At 42.7% G+C, this 22,221-nt stretch overlaps 1 protein-coding gene and 1 long non-coding RNA gene across 10 annotated transcripts in view; one reads left to right on the forward strand and one right to left on the reverse strand.

The window, feature by feature from the left end:
• Inr-2 (insulin-like receptor-like) overlaps nucleotides 1-22,091 on the forward strand; it is a 79,619-nt gene extending 57,528 nt beyond the window's left edge. For 4 of the 5 annotated variants that reach the window (XM_072006436.1, XM_072006439.1, XM_072006437.1 and 1 more), the window contains 8 exons: nucleotides 6,663-6,768; nucleotides 8,699-10,099; nucleotides 10,361-10,635; nucleotides 10,863-11,225; nucleotides 11,342-11,877; nucleotides 12,051-12,546; nucleotides 12,655-12,899; nucleotides 13,199-22,091. In XM_072006436.1, coding sequence (XP_071862537.1) covers nucleotides 6,663-6,768; nucleotides 8,699-10,099; nucleotides 10,361-10,635; nucleotides 10,863-11,225; nucleotides 11,342-11,877; nucleotides 12,051-12,546; nucleotides 12,655-12,899; nucleotides 13,199-13,856 — 4,080 coding nt within the window. In that variant the 3' untranslated portion in view covers nucleotides 13,857-22,091. The remainder of the gene's footprint in view (nucleotides 1-6,662; nucleotides 6,769-8,698; nucleotides 10,100-10,360; nucleotides 10,636-10,862; nucleotides 11,226-11,341; nucleotides 11,878-12,050; nucleotides 12,547-12,654; nucleotides 12,900-13,198) is intronic. The other variant, XR_011800194.1, reaches the window with a different exon arrangement.
• The window catches only part of LOC139988747 (uncharacterized), a 161,453-nt gene that overhangs the window by 96,464 nt on the left and 42,768 nt on the right, over nucleotides 1-22,221 (reverse strand). The window lies entirely within an intron of this gene.

Raw genomic sequence — 22,221 nt, forward strand, 5'->3', positions numbered from 1 at the left:
AATAGCCATTTTATGCCGTTATCGATCGACTACAACGAAAGAGAGTAGATTTCAGTAGCAAATTTATTAAACACGTTCGTAATAGCATTCGACTAGAGCCGAGTATAGCACTGTAAAACTGAGTAGAACGAGATGAAATCGAAGATACGTAGTAGCTATATTACAGCAGCGAGCATCGGATCAAAACGATCCAGATCCAGTGTCCGATAGTTAAAGACTGATTCGCGAAAGCATGTGTGCCATAGCGTTCGACTATGCTCAAATATAGCATTGTAAAGATGAGGATAACAAGAATGAAACGCAAGATACGCGGCAGCTATATTACAGCAGCGAGGATCGGATCAAAACGATCCAGATCCAGTATCCGAGAGTTAAAGGCTGACTCGTGAAAGCACACCGTCAGCTCGATGGATCGGCGTATTTGAAAGGCTCGATGCTGCGAAACCCGATCGATTCGACGCGCAATCGTCGACAGTGTTGCAAATATCCTATACAATGTTCCTTAAATGTAAATCTCATTTAACGCGATGGAATGCGGTTCGTCACGCTTGCCGCCCTCTGTAGATACAATGAAAGCTGGCGTTTTAATCCAGTCCCCATCAACCAGCTGACAATGCGTTAATTCGCGTTTAATGCGGAACATGCACACCGATCCGTGCAAGTGGCAAGCGGATAAGCGCTGCGTCATGTCGATCCAACCCTGCCAACCGATCCTTTCTTTCCGCCGTGTCACGCGCGGCAGCTTTACGCGCCACAGCCGAGAGTAACCGATCGCAGTTGCAAACTTTCGCCGGTGAGAAATACCATTCGACGTTATCAGCGACCATGTAACACGCGGAAAACGTCGCACCATCGAGAGATCGTAGTACGGCAATCTGTCTCTCTCTCTCTCTCTCTCTCTCAAGAGAGAAAGAGAGAGAGAGAGAGAGAAGGAGAGAGCTGGAACACTCGTTAATTCGGAAAATATAACGCGCGTTTCTCGAGCTCGTCGTCCTGCCTCGTTATCGGTTGGAATACACATTGCCAACTCACGTACATCATGCACCATGTGTTTTAGTTTCCAACTTTGGAGAACGTATGGTTTGCGTTACACGCGAATCGTTCGATCGGAGCATTTGAAACTTCGTTTTTCGTTTCGGCTATCCCGAATCTCCGAGAAGCGTATACTTATGTTTTTATCAGATTCGCGAGATCGCGCGAGCAAGCGTCTGCTACAAAGGGCGACTCCGACAAATCCGGTCTGAAGTGTGATCGGCTTCGTTCGAGCGAACGGTTTTCGGACAAAGAGATTCGAATCTCTAGGAACGTGTTCCTTCGTGATTCCCGAGAGTTTCGTTCGGATTATCGACAATTACGAAACGCCTCGAAAAGCTTTCGTTTCTCGACGCATCCCGCGGTAAAAACTTCCACTCGGTTAGCGCTCTTACTGGCAATTTGCACCGGTTACGAAGAAGTTTCGATGAAAGAGGATCCATGGGAGCAACGGCGCGTGCCGTTATTCGCTGGTTTATGGGTGAATTCGACGAGAGAAGAACGATAATGACATTATCGTCGCGAGATCACGGCGAATGAATTTCGCGCACGTTAGTCTGCCGACTGTGAGAAAATATAACGCGCGATTCATGCTCGGCTACGTAGTAGCAGCCTAGCGATTTCACGAAACAATTCTGTACAATCTTTTAGTATCTTGTATATCTGACAATTTTTGGAAAACTTTACCTCTGTGTTTATGATTCTCTGGTGTAATAACAAACCTGTGCTCTTGTATTCATATTACGCATAAAATAATTAGAAACTGTGTTTTTGTTTTTAAACGGAAAAGCGTTTCTGTTATTCGAACGCTTGCTACTCAAGCGTTCTATTATTCAAATATCGTATTCCTCTTACGTACTTAATATCGTACGATTCAAATTCTAAATAATTTTTCAATTCTGACATCCTTCTTGTAAAATAAAATAATATTTCTAGGAAATAGTTGTTTTCCAGAGCAATTCTTCTCGTCGTAAAATTAATTATTTCTTGAGTTTTACTATTTCAACTCTAGCATTCCTTGTTCTTGTAATAAATTCACACTGCATGATAAATATGCAACGTTTAGTATTTTCCTCTGCACGAAGATGTCTATTTTCTGAGACTTAATTCAATACGATTAGTATGACCGATAAATGTTTATGCAAAGTCAGTTTTTAATAACGTATGCAAAGAGATAGAATCTAAGTGGACATTTACTCGTTAAATATTATTACGAGTGCTATGTTTGAATATTTTATACAGAGCTTCCGGTTACGTAGGAAACAAAACATGCAAATTATTGGAAAACTATAAACCGTTTGAAAAAGTGATTCGGACAAAAAGTGAATAGGGCATTCAGAAGGCCATAATTTCGTACAATTAGCTTTTTAATTAGCTTTTTTGTAGATGGCTAGCTACAGGTTACGTAAAACTGGTATCAACGTTTACGAGACATTTACGTTTTTTACAATGGGATCATAAAATTTTTAATCGATCCGTCTCGGCCTTCTTTCCAAAAAGAAATATTAACCTATTTATGTCGAAGAACTATTAGCTTAGCAAATATTTTATCTTTAATTTGTCAAAGTTAACGTATGGAAGGCAAAGACGACGCGAATCTAAGAATTCCAGCTCGCGCCGTTCCTTGTCTTTTATACGTTAAATTTAACAAATGGAAGTATATACCAATTTTCTAGGGAACGTTTACCGCATTTGAAACTACATAATTCCATTTAAAAAAGCTGTATTACCACGTAGAAACGAATCGATTATAACCAGTCTATTTGCCATTTGAAATCATTCAATTCGTGTCTGAATTATTTTTTTCGCACAGCGTATAGTTTTCCAATAATTTGTTCCTATCGTTTGTAACTAGACACTCTGTATATCTTTGCTCGTACAAATTTTGAATCTACAACCCGTAACTTTAAGGAAACGCGCCGAAAATTACCATTAACCGACGAAAACGTTTAACGAGCAACACTTCTCCTACGAACGTTGGATCGCGTTATATTACACGACGCGATCGCTAGATCAGTCGAGTGCGTGACGTTTTACTTCCGCTTTGCTCTGTAAAATTTCGACTCGTCGATGTCAGTGGTGAGTTTGGAAATCGTAAGCGACACAGGGCTACTCGATAAAGTACAACTGTAGAAAAAAAGGTATTGGAAAGGGAATAGATCAGAGACATGGAAATCCCGGCGCTAATTGCCGCGCGATACGTCCTGAATTATTTCTCTGGCGACCAACGACCAGAACGACGAGGGTGGACGTATGGATCGAAAGGGGTGGCGAGTCGTTGTAATAAAAAGATCGTACCAGTCGAGCTCAGTTGACGGCGATTCTTTTCAATCGGCAACTTTTATTTAAACTTTCATTGTCCGCTAATGGAAACGCAACGCAACGCAACGCAACGCAACGCAACGTCGAGCGTTCTTTCGGCGCTCTTTATTGATTCCTGCGACGCTAACGCGTCATATATGACGCGTCGCGTGCCCGCCGCTTCCGCGAGATAAATCTGTCCAACGGTCACGCGTCAATCTCTTTTCCTCTATCTCTATTTTTTCCCGACTTCCCTGATAACGTGACCGCGATTTCGCCGGTAATTATCCGTATCATTGAATCTTGCAACTGTGGAGAAGATTCGATATGCGTCAGCTGGTCAGCATCATTTCGGAGAATCTATCAATCTATCGAGAACTGAGGAATAACGCAACGTCATAAATACATTACGTTTCTTTAAATTTCGTAAAATCGTAGAACCTGGCTGGAAGACATAACGTACGTAGCAACGAAAGAGAAAATGAATCGAATCCTTGGAAATCAGGCAGATGGCAAGCTTGTTGGAAATTGTGCGAAATTACGTGGATGGAACTCTTTAATCCTTTGAGCGCTATGATAACCATAACGCGTAATATAGCGCATAACCATTCAATTTAGTCTAAAAGTGGCGTTAAAGTGGCGTGATAAAAAAGACGTATGCGTGTTATCCACCTGACATTCTGATGATTTCGTTGAAACAAAAAAAGAAATTAATTATCAAACTGGCAAACGAAAGCGAAAACCAAAGTGTGTAGCAGCAGACTACGATGCCTTGATGGGCGCAGTTGATAAAATCGATATGATTTCGAGTTCGCTTCACTGCGTTCGAAAAAGCACAAAATGGTATAAAAAATATTTTCTCCGCCTCTTAGACCTCGCTATATATAACGCATATATTCTTTATAAAAGTGCTAATAATAAAACTGAAACATTTGAAAATTTTCATCCGCCTCTCGCAAAAGATATTTTACAAAAATACCCACCACGCAGAGTAGAGGCTAAAGGAGGAAGAGCTCATTCGGACGACCTTCCATTTCTGTTAACAAAGAAGCATTTCCCTACATTCTGCATAATTAAAGAAAATAATAAACATTGTTCACGACGAAGATGCGCTGTTTGCACTAAACATAATCAAAAGGCTGATTCGCGTTACGAATGCAAAAAATGTAACATTGGCTTATGCATTGAACCCTGCTTTACTGCAATACAAAATTATTAAATTTTCAATGAAAAAAAAAAAATTTTCAAACTTTTATATCGTTCGTGTTATTATTGCTTAATGAAATAAATGGCTATTAAGGCTTTTCAGGTCACTGTATCGTTTATTTTAGTTACAATCGATATATTTTGCAATGAAAATTCAGTCTGCTCAACTTGCGCTCTTTCGTAAAAAATATGCAACCCACGGTGTATTTCTTCGCACAAAGTGGGCAGACCACGGCGCGCGCTTAACGTCGGACAACGCAGCGCTCGTGGGATTAAAAATATCTAAATATTTGCAAATTTAAAAGCACCGAAGTAATTTACACGCCTAATACGTAACACGCAATTTTTCTACGAACAGAAAATAACGCAAATAATTGTTAACCGAATTACCAACGAAGATGGCGGATTTTATTATCGTACGAAAATTGTCCTTGTGATTCGATTAAACGGTAGTCGAAAATCACTATGTCCATTCACTATTTCAAAATGTAGTAGGATACCGGTTTGTTTCGTTGATCTTCGTAACCACCGCGCCACGACGATCCCGATAAATATCTCATTTCTCGAGTCCGGCCGATAGGATGGTAGCTCGTCGCAGGAACGGGTCGCAAGGGTGATCGATAGAACGTGACCGGGTCAGAGGGTTAATTAGTTTCCGGCTGGCGCGCTAAAAAATTCGAGCGTGTCGCGAGGGTCGAGGGTCGAGGGTTCGTCGCAAAGTTTCGAGCTTTCAACCAGGCGCGATCGTCGAGAGTACCGTACACCCAATTGCATCGTTTGATCGCTAGGAAAAATTCGTTATTCAATTTTGAAATTGTAATTTCGAATTTTTCAATATTTAAATTTTCATATGAACGCAAATTTCTTTTCACATTGCGGATTTTTGTTCACATTACCGAATCGGCCAGATTAACCACACGTTCCTTTAACGTTTAACGTTCAGAGTGCTTTGAGGTTCTGGCATTCTCCGATTTTCGTAGTACTTTTGGAATCGTTCGATTCGGATGTCGAATATAGCGTGAAATATCGTTTTCAGCCAACGGTCGAATTTTTCGACAGGATACTAATTTTTTACGAACTTTTAGCCGAATTCCATGTTTATTCGTATTGCTTGATTCCGTGGATGGTACGAGAACAGGAAATGAGCTTCGTGTTTACAGGATGTCGACGTTTGAACAATCGACGGGCGGGAAGTCGCAATAGCGCGTGTCAAAATTTGTAGAATTTATTTCAGTCACCTGTTTCAACTTTTAAAGCTATCATCTCTTTAACTTCGTAATCGATATCTTTATTCCCTTATGCGTTACATTATAGCGAACTTTTTATAACGATGAGTAAAGAACGTGTTTTATGAAAAATGTTGTATCCACTTACGCCGCTATGATTGCTAGCCCATCAGTTTCAACGTTTTGGTGTCTAAGTTGTGAAAAATTAGAAAGGAAGAGAAGATTGGTAATTCAGATGGTAAACTTTTAGAACTTTTAGAACGCGAGGAAACGTAAAACGAAAGTTTCGCCGCGAGATTTTCGGTTTGGACACTGAAGAAAAATCGCAACTCTTTAAGAGCGGCGCTAAAACAAAGGCCACGTAAAGAAGAGATGTATCGCGAAGTGTATGAAACTAAAAGTTTCGGTATAGCCGGAAAAATAGCATAACGGCGATAAAAATAAATAATAGAAGGCGCCAGACGTATCGATCCAACCTTTAGCACTCCACAGCCTCCACGGAAGTTAAGGAATTCTCTTGGCCGGCGCGGCGTGTAGCTAACAAGGTGGTAAACTCTCCCCTTCGTGCGCGATTTTCGTCCTTGGAGTCCCACGTGTTTCCAAACGTTTGCCGTATTGAAATTTTAACGATTTCAACGATTTTAGAAATTTTAACAATTGGGCCACGACACCGCGTATCCTACGAGCAATCGTCATAGTGAAATAATAATTTAATAACAAATTTTTTACGAAATCATCGTTCACGGTAAAAGCAATCCATCGATATGGTATTAATAGACAAGTAATACGTGGTCGTCGATGTTACCGAGAAAAACTAGGTTCAAAAATGGCTAGGAAATATTTTGATGGATCGCTTGAATATTTCGATATTGATTTTTCCTGTATTTCTGTTCACAGGGGAACAATCCGAGAAATGGATGCCCAGTGTGCGAGAAGCACTGTCCGCAAAGACAGACCAAGTCGGACGAATACTTGTGTTGGAACCAGCAACACTGCCAACAAAGTAATTGTTTTTCTCTCTCTAGAATTATGAATTTCGAATGAAATATAATAGTAGACTCTCTCTCTTAATCGGTCTTTTTGCGATAGAGCAAAGTTTAGAGAACAACGTAAAATTTGGAACGAAATATTCAGAGAAGAATTCCATTTAGGAAACATATGGTAAAAGGCACATTTAGTTGCACGAAAGTTTATGCGTCGTGTAATATCAAGACCAACTTTTTTTTTTAAATTAAACTTTGTTTTATGCTAAATTCGACGCACGATGAATACGTTACAGATAATAACGTGGCTGATGAAAAGGAGACCGGGTGAAAGGGAAGGTCTAGTATGTCGTCAATTCTACCACTGAATTCTCTTTTATGCAAATAAGAAATTTCGATAGAACTACAGCCGTCTGAACGTATCAAGGGAAGCCACAGTTCATATATAATAGGAGCTCATCGATTCTTCAATCATTATCTCGTTTTCGATGTTTCGTCTTGCCGAATTTGATCTACCGTGTCCGTATCTTCTGCTTATTATAACGAAACTAACGTTATACACCATAGGTTTAGTTATTTCGTGGAAAGTTCAAGATCGAACTTCAACGTGCCGAAGCTTAGGTGTTACAGACAACGCCACTTTCTCAGTTTCACTAGAAATCGATTCCAGTTTCGAAGCATGACAGCCGCCGTTTCATCTGAAAATATCGTTTCTCGACAAAGTAGAGAAATCGCGCGCCAGGTAGAAGGAAAGTTGGAAATTCCCTGTCAGCCGATGTTAATTCGTAACGCGGCGATGTCGCAGGGGAAATTCCCGATGTTGGTCGGCCGCGTTGTCCGAGTGGAAGATGAAAGGACACGCACGTTTCCAGCTATCTTCGACGGCTGCCGCTCCCACGCGTGACGACGACCCATTCTCGATCACGCTCCCGCCCCGTTCGTTCCTTCCTTCCGAAATTATCCGATTATTCGTTGGCCTTGTGGAAAATGGAGGCTGTCTGGCCGCGAGGAAAGGGGCGACGAGAAATTGGCTGCGGCGCGACACGTTGGCCACCGTAGGCGGCTCACCCGTGGGCGCTACGACTCTAAATTACACTCAACGGACCTTTGCGCGGGTAAAAACTGACGGGAATGCGCTAAACATCGCTGTACTAGCAATCGCGTGCCGCTTGAACTTTCCATAGAACGCCGATGGTCGTTTAATTCCACGGTAGCTCGAGTGTTTCACGTCGATTTACGAAAAGCTTATTTTTGGATAATTTCTCAAGGGCCTACGTTTAATGTTTCTTTTCTTCTGTTTTTCCTTTTTTATATTTCATTTTCTTTTTTTTTCTTTTTTTTTTGGGGGGCGAACTTTCGATGTATTTCGTGTTTATCGATCGTATCGTAGGCTGTTCGTTAGCGAGGAGCGGCCCCTTTCGCAAAAATTACAGGGAAAGTTGGAGACGTCGCCACGTGTCCCCACGGAGAACGTGACAAGACTTCATCCGGTGGGACGCACGTTCGAGGCTACATCCGTGTGGTTGTTTACCCGGAACAGTGGCTTGAATTTTTTTCACGTGTAATCATCAAAAAGCCATTTTATCCGTTAAAAAGATTCAACCTTGTACTTATATATTAAACATCGGACAGTGTCTCCTTGATGCTTCTCTTAACAGCTATCTCATCGAGCAGAGGCAAAGTCTCTGGAAGGAGATTAGATTTAAAAGGCATAGAAGACAGAGGGATTTATAAGATAACCTTCTTCAACCGTTGAACCGCGAATTTTGCTCGTAGAAGTCTCGGGAATAGCGCGTTGGTCGATTAGGTGGACGAGGGAAAATAAGGAAAACGCTTAGGCCAAAGATGCTATGTGGAATCGTAGAACAGTAGAGACGAGAACACCTTCGTACAACGTCATAGATAGTACGTGTTGTTAGTATCATTCGTGTTCCAACTTGTTCGTTTCAGTCTGCGATCGAAAGTGCGAGAACAACGCATGCGACGAGTCCGGAACATGTTGCCATCCGTCGTGTCTAGGCACGTGCACAGGCCCGACGAATCGCGACTGCATCGTCTGCAAAGACGTGGTAACCGACAACAACGAGTGCAGGGAACAGTGCCCTAACGGTACCTTGGAATTCATGAACCATCGATGCATCAACGAGGAGAGGTGCCTTGGAATGCAGAAACCGCGGGAAGTGTTCAACGTGAAGAACTACCCGTACAAATCGTTCAATGGAAGCTGCGTAATGGAGTGTCCACCGGGCTACATGGACGAAGAATCGAATGGCAAAGTGTCGTGTAAAAAATGCGAGGGACCCTGTCAGAAAGAGTGTGCCGGAGCGAACGTGGACAGCATCGCCTCGGCGCAGAAACTTCGCGGATGCACCCACATCACCGGTAGTTTAGAGATCCAGATTCGAGGTGGGAAGAATATCGTGAAGGAGTTAGAAGACAGTCTGAGCACCATAGAAGAGATCGACGGCTACTTGAAGATCGTGCGTAGCTTCCCATTGATATCTCTCAACTTCCTGAAGAACCTGCGAGTGATACGCGGAAACGACATCGACAACTCGAAATACTCGTTATTGGTAATGGACAACCAGAATCTACAGGAACTTTGGGACTGGAGTTTGCACAAAGATATTAAAATCCTGTCGAAAGGTGGCATAGGGAAGATCTTCTTTCATCTAAATCCGAAACTGTGTTTGTACAAAATCGAGATGCTTCGAGAGAAGGCGGGTCTACGACCTTTTACGGATTACGAGGTGGCGCCTAATAGCAACGGCGACAAAGTTGCGTGTAACGTAACGGAACTGAGGACCAGGGTTGGTAAGAAGTCACCGTGGGGTGCGGTGATCGAGTGGGAACCGTTTATTCACCACGACGCCAGGTCTCTTCTTGGATACGTGGTGTATTTCATCGAGGCGCCCAACATGAACGTGACGATGTACGACGGCAGAGACGCGTGTGGTGGAGATGGTTGGAAGGTCGATGATGTGTCCGCAAGTACAAATACCACCCTGATGGAAGGATCCAAGTTCGGGGCTGGTCGACAGGAGAAGAACGTACACACGCATTACTTGTCTCAGCTGAAGCCATACACGCAGTACGCTTATTACGTGAAGACTTACACTATTGCCACGGAAAGATCCGGAGCCCAGAGCAACCTAACATACTTCAGAACGATGCCGGAAGCTCCTAGCTCTCCCAGGTCCCTTATGACCTGGAGTAATTCGAGCAGCGAGCTGATCATGTCCTGGCTGCCACCTCTTCACAAGAACGGAAACCTAACGCACTATCGGATCTTTGGACGATGGGAGCCGGACGATCCTAATTTCATCGATCAGAGAAATTATTGCGAGGAACGTGAGTACATCGATTGTGCGATCAATTTTATCAATTTCATCAATCCCTTGACATTTATAAATGTAATATGCACGGATACGAGAAAGTGTTCGATTCGCGCAAGCTCGTAATATTCAAGGGCAGAGCTTGTTGCGATTGTATAAGCGATTCGATAAGAAAAGAATTAATATTTGATCGATAATATTTAACATTAATACTAGAATCAAGTAAAAAAAGAAATCAGGTAGATCTAACGATGATTAAAATATGTTGCATGCTTAGCTCTGATGCTGACAGATAAGAAGGCGCTCGCGGAGGAGGAGAGGAAACGAATAGAGGAAGAGAAAGAGCAGATGATACCTGAAACTGGCACCTGCGAGTGTCCTGATCGAGAAACCGATCAGTCTCTTCGAGAGAAAGAAGCGTCCAGCGCGATCGAATTCGAAGACGCTTTACACAACCAGGTCTATATAAAACGGAAACCGAAGAAGAAGCGCGACGTTTCGGAGATGTCGTTCGTTCTATCCAGGAAAACGAAGTCGTTGGATCGAGATCAGGTAAAGCATCGCTCAATTCCATCGAAATGTGTTTATAGCGTTTCCATACGCTTGACCAACGTGGTATCGAGTTTTGTACGTCCCTGTTGCAAAATCGCATTTATAATCGTTCGATTCTCGCTTTCTCAAGCGATACGTCGCTAATATCGGTCAGTTCGAAGGAGTTAAGTCCCTTCCATGTCCTTTTAAAATTCATCTTCCTAACCTTTCCACTTTTATATTCACAGCCTGTAATGGAAAAGATCGAGAACGGAACGTACATAGTGTTCGAGCAACTGGTGCCCAGCATGAATCTCTCCTTCGTAATGAAAAACTTACGCCACTTTGCCGCGTATAACATCGAGGTGCAGGCTTGCAGAGCGCAGGAAATGAACGACACTTACAAGAAATGCTCCACCAAAAGTATGAGAACGTATCGCACGTTACCGCTGGAAAGCGCCGATAACATTCCTCCCAATACCTTCAAGATGAGCATATCCGGTGAAAATAACAGTCTCACCATGGTTACTCTGCAGTGGGATGAGCCACCTCAGCCCAACGGTCTGATCATCACCTATCAGATCGAGTACAAAAGGGTCGATATACAAAACGTGAGTGGAATTCACGTCTATTTAACTTCTATTGGTTCATCCTCTCAAACTTTGTTCACAGTATCGGGTTTCGAATTTTACAACAATTCTGCGAACAAAGGATTATCCTGTTTCAGTACAAACCGACGGTGGTGTGCATCACGAGGCGGGACTTCACGAAGGCAGGCAACTCGTACGTCCTTAAAGAGCTTCCCGCCGGAAACTACTCCGTGAAAGTTCGAGCGACGAGTCTTGCCGGCTATGGCGCCTATACGCACGTAAAATACTTCTACATCGAGGAGAGAAACACCCTAAGTACTTTCTGGGTGGTATTCTGGCTGTTATTTTGCGCGATCATCGCCATCTTTTGCTTCGTCTCGTTCTACGTTTGTAAACGGAAGTTCTTGAGGAACGTCCCTAATGTGACGTTGATCGCAACCGTGAATCCGGAGTACGTGAGCACTCCGTACGTGTTGGACGAGTGGGAAGTACCAAGAGAAAAGATCGAGATGCTGAAATCGTTGGGAACTGGCACATTCGGCATGGTTTACGAAGGAATAGCTAAGGACATCGTGAAGGGTAAACCGGAAGTACGGTGCGCTGTGAAAACGGTGAACAAGGACGCCACTGATCGGGAGAGAATCGAGTTTCTCAACGAAGCATCCGTGATGAAGTAAGTTGATGAATAATCCGAACAAGTTGCAAGGCAAAAATAACCGCGGTGCTCGTGCTTATCTATCTACAAGAAAATAAAAATATACTCTGGCGTCTTTGATTTCCATGTAATTAAAAGTCGAGAAACATCCGCTGTTTAATTATATGACTATGCGAATCTTTTCTTTGCAGGGGTTTCGACGCTCATCACGTGGTCAAGCTTCTTGGCGTGGTAACTCGTGGGCAACCAACCTTGGTCATTATGGAGTTGATGGTGAACGGCGACTTGAAGAGGTACTTGAGGAGTCACAGGCCAGGCACATGCGAGAACATGATTAACGCGCCACCAAAATTAGACAGGATACTTCAGATGGCAATTGAAATCGCCGATGGAATGGCCTACCTCTCAACGAAGAAATTCGTGCACAGAGATCTGGCCGCTCGGAATTGCATGGTTGCGGAAGATTTAACGGTAAAGGTGGGAGACTTTGGAATGACGAGGGACATCTACGAGAGGGACTATTATCGAAAAGGAAGCAAAGGTTTATTGCCGGTCAGATGGATGGCACCAGAAAGTTTGAAAGACGGTGTTTTTAGCAGTTATTCGGATGTGTGGAGCTATGGAGTTGTGTTATGGGAAATGGTGACGTTTGCATCGCAGCCATACCAAGGTCTATCGAACGAGCAGGTACGTGTGTTTTAATTTTTAACTAAAATTATGTTCACAACGATATGAAATTTGTATAAAAATCCGCAGTCTCTTTATATCGTCACAACCTCTCTTAACGTACATTAGGTTCTGCGGTACGTGATCGAAGGAGGAGTTATGGAACGGCCAGAGAACTGTCCAGAGTTGCTGTATGAACTGATGAAGCACACCTGGAGACACAAGGCGACCAGAAGACCCACGTTTATGGACATCGCGAGTATGTTGCTAAAGCATATCGATTCGGACCGTTTCCAGAATGTCAGTTTCTATCACAGTGCAGAGGGAGTGGAAGCAAGGAATCAAAACAAGTCCAACTCACCACAGATAGATCAGTGAGCATCGAACTTTTCTTATTAGAATATGCTAATGCTCGCTGAAATTCCAATAACTTTTTCAGGGCTGAATATTTTTGGAGAAAAAATTTCTTTTTATCATTTATTAGGTACAAAAAAAAGGGGGGGGATATATTTTCTTATACAATAATTCTTTACAAATATACTTATTGTTTAAATTAACAACTTACGAAAGATTAGAATACGGATGCCCGATTTATTGGAATTTATCCAAGCGCTACCGTAAGATCACGTTCTTTGCTAGTCCTTCTGACACAATGTTTCTAATTGATGTACAGGCACTTGGAACTGGCTACGTTGCAAGATCTACAAGAAGAGGAAGCGGAAGGGGAGGAAGATTCTCCATTGAGGCAGGATTTCGGCGATTTCGCGAGCTTCGAGCCAAACAGTATTAAGAACAGTTTCAGTCCCCGTTTCAGAATGGATTCATACGGCGAGAACTCGAAAACAAACTCGAACTGTCACGACATGAACTCATCGAACGTGCCGTTGAAGGCCGGCTTCGACGATTTCGACGGTGTCTCCGCAGATTCGATTGCCTCGGGCAAAGACGTACTAAACCTGCCATTCGTCGAGGACAGTTTAAAATCTGTGAAGAGTTCTCCGTTTATAAACGCGAAGAGCACCTCGCGAAGCAACCTGAGCCAGCTATCGATCAGCAACAGATCAGGGAGTCCGAAAAATCCTAGCAAAAGAAGTTTCCTGAGCAGCCCGAACTCTTCGAAGCTGGTCAATCCAGATTACGAGAATGGTAGCCCAGAAATTTTGTCGGCCGCGGAGAAGAGGGAAGCGGTACCGCTGCGGGTCGACTTCCCATCGATGGACACCATCAATATCGACAACGGTATGGAGAAAAAGGAAATGAAATCACCGGTTGAGTACGTGAACAAACCGGAGACCTTAAACAATGGCTACATAAGTGGTACGACCACGTAGTGTTAACATTTTCGCACCCTGAGTTCGTCGTTGCCCAAGCAACACGACGCGAAGGGTGCGACTGGATCAACTGAAAGCGATTTAAGATCGCGTACGTGGACTGCTGGTGTCAGTCTCTGAACGTTGTGGTGAAATTTATTCGGGAAGGTCTGACACGAGACATTGAAGAGTATTCAGGAATCGAACGAATCATCGAAAGGGGCAGTGTCTGTAAGACAATTGGCGAGTCAGACTTTCCAGCAAACGTTCCAATAACTCTGCGACGCGTTTTCTACGTACATATGCATGCTCACATCGCGCCTTCGAACGAGTGGTGTTTTAAAACGGCAAGTTCCAAGTTGTAAGTCGTATTTTAAGTCTTTAGATACGTTTAAACATGTCCTTGTTTATCCACGACGTTGACAAATTATTTTCGTAGAAAACGTGAACGTCTCTTGATTTCGTCTCTCTAAGTATCCTATTATTACGTTCGTAAGATATATTACATTATATATAAATCCGTGTTTTTCATTTGCGCGCATCCGCTTGTTACAGCAGACACTGCCTTTTCACGCCGAAAGAAAGAAGCGGCTCGAAAGTGTGAGACGAATTCGACAATGTTTTCCGAATAGTCCGGAGAAAAGCGACGAGAACGAAACTAGCGTCCCCTTACAGGCCTGATGAATAACGGCCGAGGTATGATAAAACATCGCGATCGCGTCGAACATTTGCGATTTGCGATTCATCTTCTGTGCATATATAAATATGTATATATACACACACACATATATATATAAAATATACATACATAAATATGTATATACATATATGTATATTTATATATGCACGCACGCGCCTGTATATATATATGTATATATATATATATTCCGTTAATGCGCTTTTCTTCGTTCGAACTAATCGTAAGGTGAAGGGAACATCGGCTTCCTTTCGTTGACCGCGTTTACAAATCAAAGTGGCAATTAGGCGAGCCAGCCGATCGGTTACGGCGGTTTTATATTTTACAAGAAATAGACGCGAATCACTGTTTTAATTGCCACTTTGCACGACTGTAGGCTTTTACGAATGCCATTATTACCGTAGATTAGGTCGTTCGACGATCGTTAGAGAAGAAATATATGTGGAAACGAATCGAATAGGTATGAATCTTCTCGAGTTATCCCATATTTTTAAAGAGATCTATCAACGATAAAGTGTCATTGTTATTGTCATGGACAGATATACGAAACCGGTTGATACAGCTTCGTTCGTATTCCTCTCGTTTTTATTTCGTATATCGGAAGGTAATCTTACAGGGGACGTGGTATCCAGGGAAATTCAACGTGTCTCCATATATATTTATTCCTTGCGATTTCCCCGTGGTGGCTGCGAGAAACCAGTTACCGTGGCTCGATTCATTCGTTCGAGGGAAATCGGGATTCTGAAACAGTAATCCTCGAAATCGTGCAATAGAAGCATCGCTCGCGGCCTTGCGTTCGAGCGCTGTTCGCTACCCGTTGTTCTCTCGTTTGGTGCTAACACGAGCGTGTCGGAAAAGAAAAAAAAAAAAAAAAAAGAAAAAAGAAAAAAAAGGAGAAAGAAAAGGAAAATGGGCGGTTAACGAACAAAGAGTTTCTCGCACTGCCGAAGGTTAAGGGAAAGAAATCGAACATCAGTTCAGAAGCGCGTTCCACCGTGCTTTTGAGTTAGGCGAGAGAACGTAGACTGTTTAGCTCGAGGTGATAGAGTCCGGATCGATCGAAACGATCGATCGTGACGCGTGTGAAATCGTCAAAGTACGTCGATAGCTAAAACGTCGAGCAAACCAGAAAAAAGAGTCCACCGCCAGCGACGCGATACCGCAGTTTGAATTTAGACGTTAACGAGCCTCTAACATAAGACTGATTAGCTAATCCCATTTATTACATCCGTATTCGCTGAGTAAGTTTACGACATGGTAGAAGTTCCATATACCTACGTACGTACATATACATATTTTTTCATCTCCGTAAACGTTGCCCTCTCTTTTTTTTTTTTTTTTTTCTGTTTCATGGAGCATTCACCACGAGACGGATATCGTCTCCTTTATCTCCTCGAGACTACTTACTATCGCTCGTACTTTGTTCCTTTCTCGCGTCCTTCGCGCGCTGCTGGAATCGAACCGAGTGTTTCGCAAACAGACGAAAGCGGAAGCAGAAGGAAAGTCTGTTGGAGAGATCATCCGCGATATCGACGAGGCGCGATCGAAGGAAGCGGAAAATCGAATTCCGTGGGAACGTGAGTTCGGTAATCTCGACTGGTTACGCGCCCGAGACAATTAACCAGCGTAAGGGGAAAAAGAAACTTGAAACACGCGTTTGTCCGTTAGTCGTCCGGTGTTGGCCCGTAGAACGCGTTTCGAGAAAAAGGAAACTGGAATTCGATTCGTCGACGTTTACGGCGCGCGCCGTTTTCACTCGGCCATCCTCACGGAACGCTCTCTTTGCCTTCGCGACCGAAACACCGCTACGCACTCGATGGCCAGAAGCTAACCGCTAGAACGAGATTCGAGCACCAGTGACCTAATGTCAAAGTACCTACTCTATCCGCAACGCTTTGCGCATTATTCGTGCGTCATAGGTCGAAGCAACGAGAATCGTACAAAAACACGCGACAGAGCTGCGATTCGAGAGCAAGACCGCGCGTGTTCCTGCTCGACGCGTCCGCTCGCGGACGAGAGCGCGATCGACATCGAAATGAAGATGGAAATCGAGATCGAGTCGACTGTATGTTTTCACGAGTGCGATTTATTTTCGTACGCGTGATCTGTTAACGATGCCAAACCGTGGCGCCTGGCGTGATCGTCGATTCTTCCTCGATTTTCGCGTCTTTCCTCGGATTACCCGCATCATCTCGTCGCGTCCAGGTGCCAACATGTTGAAACGTGTATGCGCGATTGGCCAATGAAACGCGACGAGATAGGACGAGATAAAAGTCGCGATCGCTGCAATCGTTCTGATCGCTCGATCGTGTTCGAGGATCGCTGAGAAAGCATTTTTGGCCCTTCGCAGCTCTTGCTGTTTCGCCTAACGTTCAAGGCGACTCTTGTTCTCGAAACTGTTCCGTGGAGCGTCGAGCGAGCAGAGACTCGCAGGATGCCAGTTCTAGGAAAGAACGGATCGCGCGGTTTGATTCGTCGAGAGGATCAGCCGCGCGGTTGATCGTTGTATTATAAAACAATGTGAAGCCTCGCTCGTATTCTAAAGTATTTAGTGTAACTCGAATAAACAGTTAACGCTTAGACCGTACGCATACGTGGCGCGCGTGCAGCCGCGCGTCGTCGTATGCATACGGCATTGTAAGATTAACCAGAAATGTTTCCTACGAAGTGACGAGTTCTCTCTATATCATACAAAGTGGCTCGTGGCTCTAAAAGAATGAAGTTTCTTAGGCCTATATAGTTTTGAGACCGTGTAATATATAAAATATATTATATATATATATATATATATTAAGGACGAAGAATCTGGTATTACAGAGATAACGCGTAAGATTATGAGAACGACTGCGACCGCGTGTATCCGTTGAAAGAAGAAAATTAGAATAATCGTGTGTCTGTGAAGAAAATGATTGATTGTGAAACGACGAATGCGTGTGTGGCTTACTTCGCGACGCAAACTCGTGAAATCGATGTTAGCGATCGCAGCGAGACAGAAATTTCAACGGGTGATAAGCTCGTCTGGCCTGTATCGATATGATACCATATGTACCCCGTATCGATCACCTAGCCGAACTGATGCACGTAATTTCGTTGTCACCGCGAGAACGCGATCGGTGAACTGTTTCGACGAAAAAGGATGGGCGATCGTTCGAAGGAGACGTTTGAAAGGAACTGTTTCCACGCGAAAGCTATCAAAAATCGTTTGCAAAGAACGTTGACAGTTGGACCTATCGTACGTTCAACAGATTCGGCTGAACGATGAGTAAATTCATTCCTCGATTCCTTCTCGACGCCTCTTGTTTTCCAACGCTCGCGTTCATTCGTGGGGAATTTTCTCTCCTCGGACGAACGCGTCTAATCGCTCGCCATCTTCCAAAGGAATCCGCGTTCGATTTGGCGCGCTCTGTTTCCCTTTCCAGCGATTTTTTTACCCGTTTTTCCCTCTCTGTCCTTTTTTCTATGTTTAACACAATGGTTGAACGTTTTCGTCAACGTTTGCATTTCGTCTACTGTTTTTTTTTTCTTCGTTGTCTTTTTGGGACCGATTCGCGATAATACGTCTACTTTCGCGGAAAACGTAGCAGCAGCGTAATTTAAGTAACACACCGAGGACTGCCCTCTTGTTCCTATTCCATATCCTTTCTTTTTACTCTTAACACTGCAATTTACGTACGATTAGTCATGTACATACATAACACGAGTAACCTAAGATTTTCTTGTATTTACGTTTAGATTTTTAGGTAAAGATAACACATTTGACAGACAAAAATTTCGATTCCAACAACATCTTCCTTCGGATTTATCTTCGACTGTAACTCTTTTAGTATTCTTTTTCGACACTTCTTTTTCTCCCTCCCTCTCTTTCTCTCTCTCTCTCTCTCTCTCTCTCTCTCTTTTTAACATAATCTCGCGTTTGTTCGCGCGCGAAACTGCCTCTTAGTTAGTTCTGGCCAAAAGACAACGTTTTCTCTCACGACTGCTCAATGTTAGATTGCTCAAGCTCTGGTCTGATCTGTAGTTAGCGTGAAATCAATCAGGGAAATATTGTCACAAGTCCTCCGTGCCGAGAATCGCATTGACGACGACAGTGCACAAAAGAAGGAAGAGGAAATCGAACGAGAAAGGAAATTCCACGCATATTCCTTGAAAACGATAATAGTCTCTTTCTCTCCCCCTGTTTCTTTCTCTCGTATTCCTCTCGTACATACACGCGTTTCATTTTACCATTTTTATTCCCGTGCTCCTATTATTTTTCGGAATCGTTTTTCGTTCCCTGTTGTTTTTCTCTTTTCCTGTCTGTTCTTCAAAACTTTTACTCGCGTATCTGCGATACCACCATATACGTTTAACGCCCTTCTAGAGGAAAAAAAAAGAATGAAGAAGAAAGAAACACTGACACCGACTTCCTCGGAGAAACCACTAATTTTTATATAGGGATCTTGTAAACGAAGTTTTTCTACGCTGACCGTATTTTGCATAAGGACAAAAAAAGAAAAAAAGAAAAAAAAAAAGAAGAAGAAAAGAAAAGAAGTCAAAAGATATTTTAAAATATCACGTATTGTTAATCCGACTGTTAGAATTACCATACTATTAGTATTGTTACGTTTAAGCCCGTAAAAGGAAAAAAAATGCAAAAGAAGAAAATGATCAATACGAACGCAAGCATGTTTCGTTTTGCCCTGTGGGGCGTTGTAGAAACGAATGCGACCTCGTCCAACGATTCTCGTTCCCGATCGACGCGCCACGAGATCGATGATCGTTCGATGACCGCGTCGTTGTTCGTTCGTTCAATTTGTTCGTCGAACAAAACTGGTGAACGTTTTTTCCTATTATTTATTTTTTTTGTATATACATTATTGTCGTATTTATTTGTCAATAAAGAGCTTGCGATGCGCGGATACAAATATGCTTTCATCATCGGCCTTTACCTTCTACACACACGTCCGATATCGGTTATCGACACGTTCGAACTGTTACGCTTCTTCGTTGCACAGAGCGTTCGGTAAGAGTGGTGCTACGACCGAACAAGCAACGATTCGCCGCGAAAAAGTAAGTCGAAATTGAAGAATAAAGTTTTCGCGCACGAGGCTTCGTTTTCGAGAAAAACAATTTTGAAAATCTACTTGCCTCGGGTGTATCGAGTCGAAGCTTCAACTTGGCTTCTATTTCTGCTCGTGTTTGTATCTATAAATATCAACAATATCATTGTCTGCTTCTTATCGTTACGTATCACTTTCTATCGAGCTGTATTATGTATAGTTTCTTTTATTGCGTTTGATTCGAACGATTTCATAAATAAGAACAGAACCGTGTATTAGCTTTAAACAATTAATTTTATTCGCATAGAAATTCTTCGAAATATCATCCATAACGTCTCATACGCAGTCGTGCTTTTCCAACTAAATTATAGTTGTCGTAACGTACGATTTATATTTTTAGTTTCTCAAGAACAGGAACAACGATTGCCTCTGCTTGCTGCATACTCTCAAGTCGATTTACTTCCTTTTCCTTACAAACGAAGGTTCATACGCGAAACCTTTGTTCTATATGTTCGGCGTATTTTTTCACGACGAATCGTTCCTTGTTCGGCTGTATCACCAGTCATCGGACACGATTTACGAATCGATTAAAAACAGAAACGAAATCGGAGGAAATTTTTATTTACACTGACCCGGCAAATTGCACCATGTGTTCCTCGTTGTTCCTATTATCGTCGATATTTTACGTTATCTGGTCGATTATAAATAATAACCGCGCGATAGAGACGGTAATCGCTGATAGGTGCTCAACTACCGCTAACGACAATAGAAGAAAAATCCGATTGTTAGATCGTTATAGATAAATAGAACGTCCTAGAGATTTTTTGAAAAGTTTCAATTCCGAGAGAAGAAATGAGATTTCAACGAGAGCTGGCGTCCGAAGAGCGACGATATCGTGATCATCGGCACGTGCATCGTCGCCGTGTGATTATATCGGCAAAATACCGTGCGATGTCATTTCCAACCAGTCCTTGGTGCCGTGTGGCCTACTCGCCAAGAAAATTCCTTTTCGGGACGGTGACGTACAATGAGCGGCTGAATTACGATCGCGGGACACGCCTGGTTTCGTAACCTCGTCGATTTTGCGCCACTGTTTCCAGACACCTTGATTTTTCTCCTTTCTCGATAATATGGCGCACTTGAAAATGTACATATGTACGCGAAGATCTTTTCTCGTTTCGCAAGCCAATTCGAAACACGTAGCCGATGACAGGCGGCCGAATTTTATCTTCGAAGCGATTCGCAGTTTTTCACCGCACTGTAGCAAATTCGGATCGTTTCACGAACGTTATTCGAAGCTTGGAATCTTTGAACGTTCTCAAGAGTCTTTACGATTTGGATACGTTTTGCGAATCTTACGAGCCTCGGATGTCACGCAAATCTTGCAACTCGAAATATTAACATTCGTGGATATTCGTTGAAAATTAAGAAGACGAATAGTGGACATAAATACGTCTACAATTGGAACATTTGAAACTTTCATCGAGGGTGTCTTTAAATAATCAATATGTATTGTCGATATTTCAATTTCAGTTCTCAATTAACTTATTACTGTAAATTTATGTGTGTATCGTTAATATTTATTGACAAATTGCGTTTTTGTTAGGAACTTTGAAATATCGATAATACAAGGGGACACTCTTGATTCATCGTGTGAATATTGGACAAAATGCTTGCAAGATAATAAATATAATATTTATCAAGCTCTGGAAACCTATCGAAATTCTCAAGACATCCAAAACGTTGGAGACTTGCAAGATTTTTAAAGCTTTCGAGGCACCCAAAACTTAATCAACACGTAAGAATTCCAAGCTTCGAATTACGTACGAAACGAATCGAATTTTTCGTTGCATATACGGATTCGAAGCGATTGCAAATGTGTCAGATCTCGTGGCTATATGTGGCGAACGAGCAGGTATTAAAATAGCAACAACTCTCTTCTATTCGCACGACGATGTGCAGATTTGAAAGCGGAGAATCATTTATATTCGGGATTTTTCACGAGACGTTTTTGTCGAACATAATGCACGACGTGCTTTCACTATCGTTCTCGCTGCGACGAAAAGAAAGTGCTGTAACCCGTCCCCGTTGCGAAAATCACCCTGTAACACATCGTTCGACCGATCCATAGGTATACAACGATCGAACGTTATCGATCGATAAATCAATCCCTTGTGACGTGCCACGTTGTCAAGCCAGGAAGAAACATACGATTGTTCGTAACGAGCCGTTATTCTTCGATATCGAATAGAAAGAAAAAAGATGGAGGAATGTTACTAATCACCGTAATAATTGTAATTGTAATGCTCGACGTTGGAAAAAAAAAAAAAAAAAAGAAACCGAGACGGCCGACGGAAGCTTTTATTCCATTCGCAATCCCGCCGCCTCGTGTGTCCGACTACCCCGTTAACTGTAATTTACTATTACGATTATACGTTACGCTATACGCAAAGTGGAGACAGAATTTTATTTACCAAATACGAGTTTTTTAATAAAACACTTTTTTGTGAAAGATACAAACCTGCCTCGGCTTGTCTATTTCTTTCTCTTTCAAGTCTCGACGTATTATATCGCTTACATAAAAATATATTGGTTTAGATAAACTAAGTGATTGCGGATTTTGTCATTAAGTGGTACTTACCACCTAATT

The sequence above is a fragment of the Bombus fervidus genome, chromosome 7, assembly GCF_041682495.2.
Source record: "Bombus fervidus isolate BK054 chromosome 7, iyBomFerv1, whole genome shotgun sequence".
Taxonomy (NCBI): domain Eukaryota; kingdom Metazoa; phylum Arthropoda; class Insecta; order Hymenoptera; family Apidae; genus Bombus; species Bombus fervidus.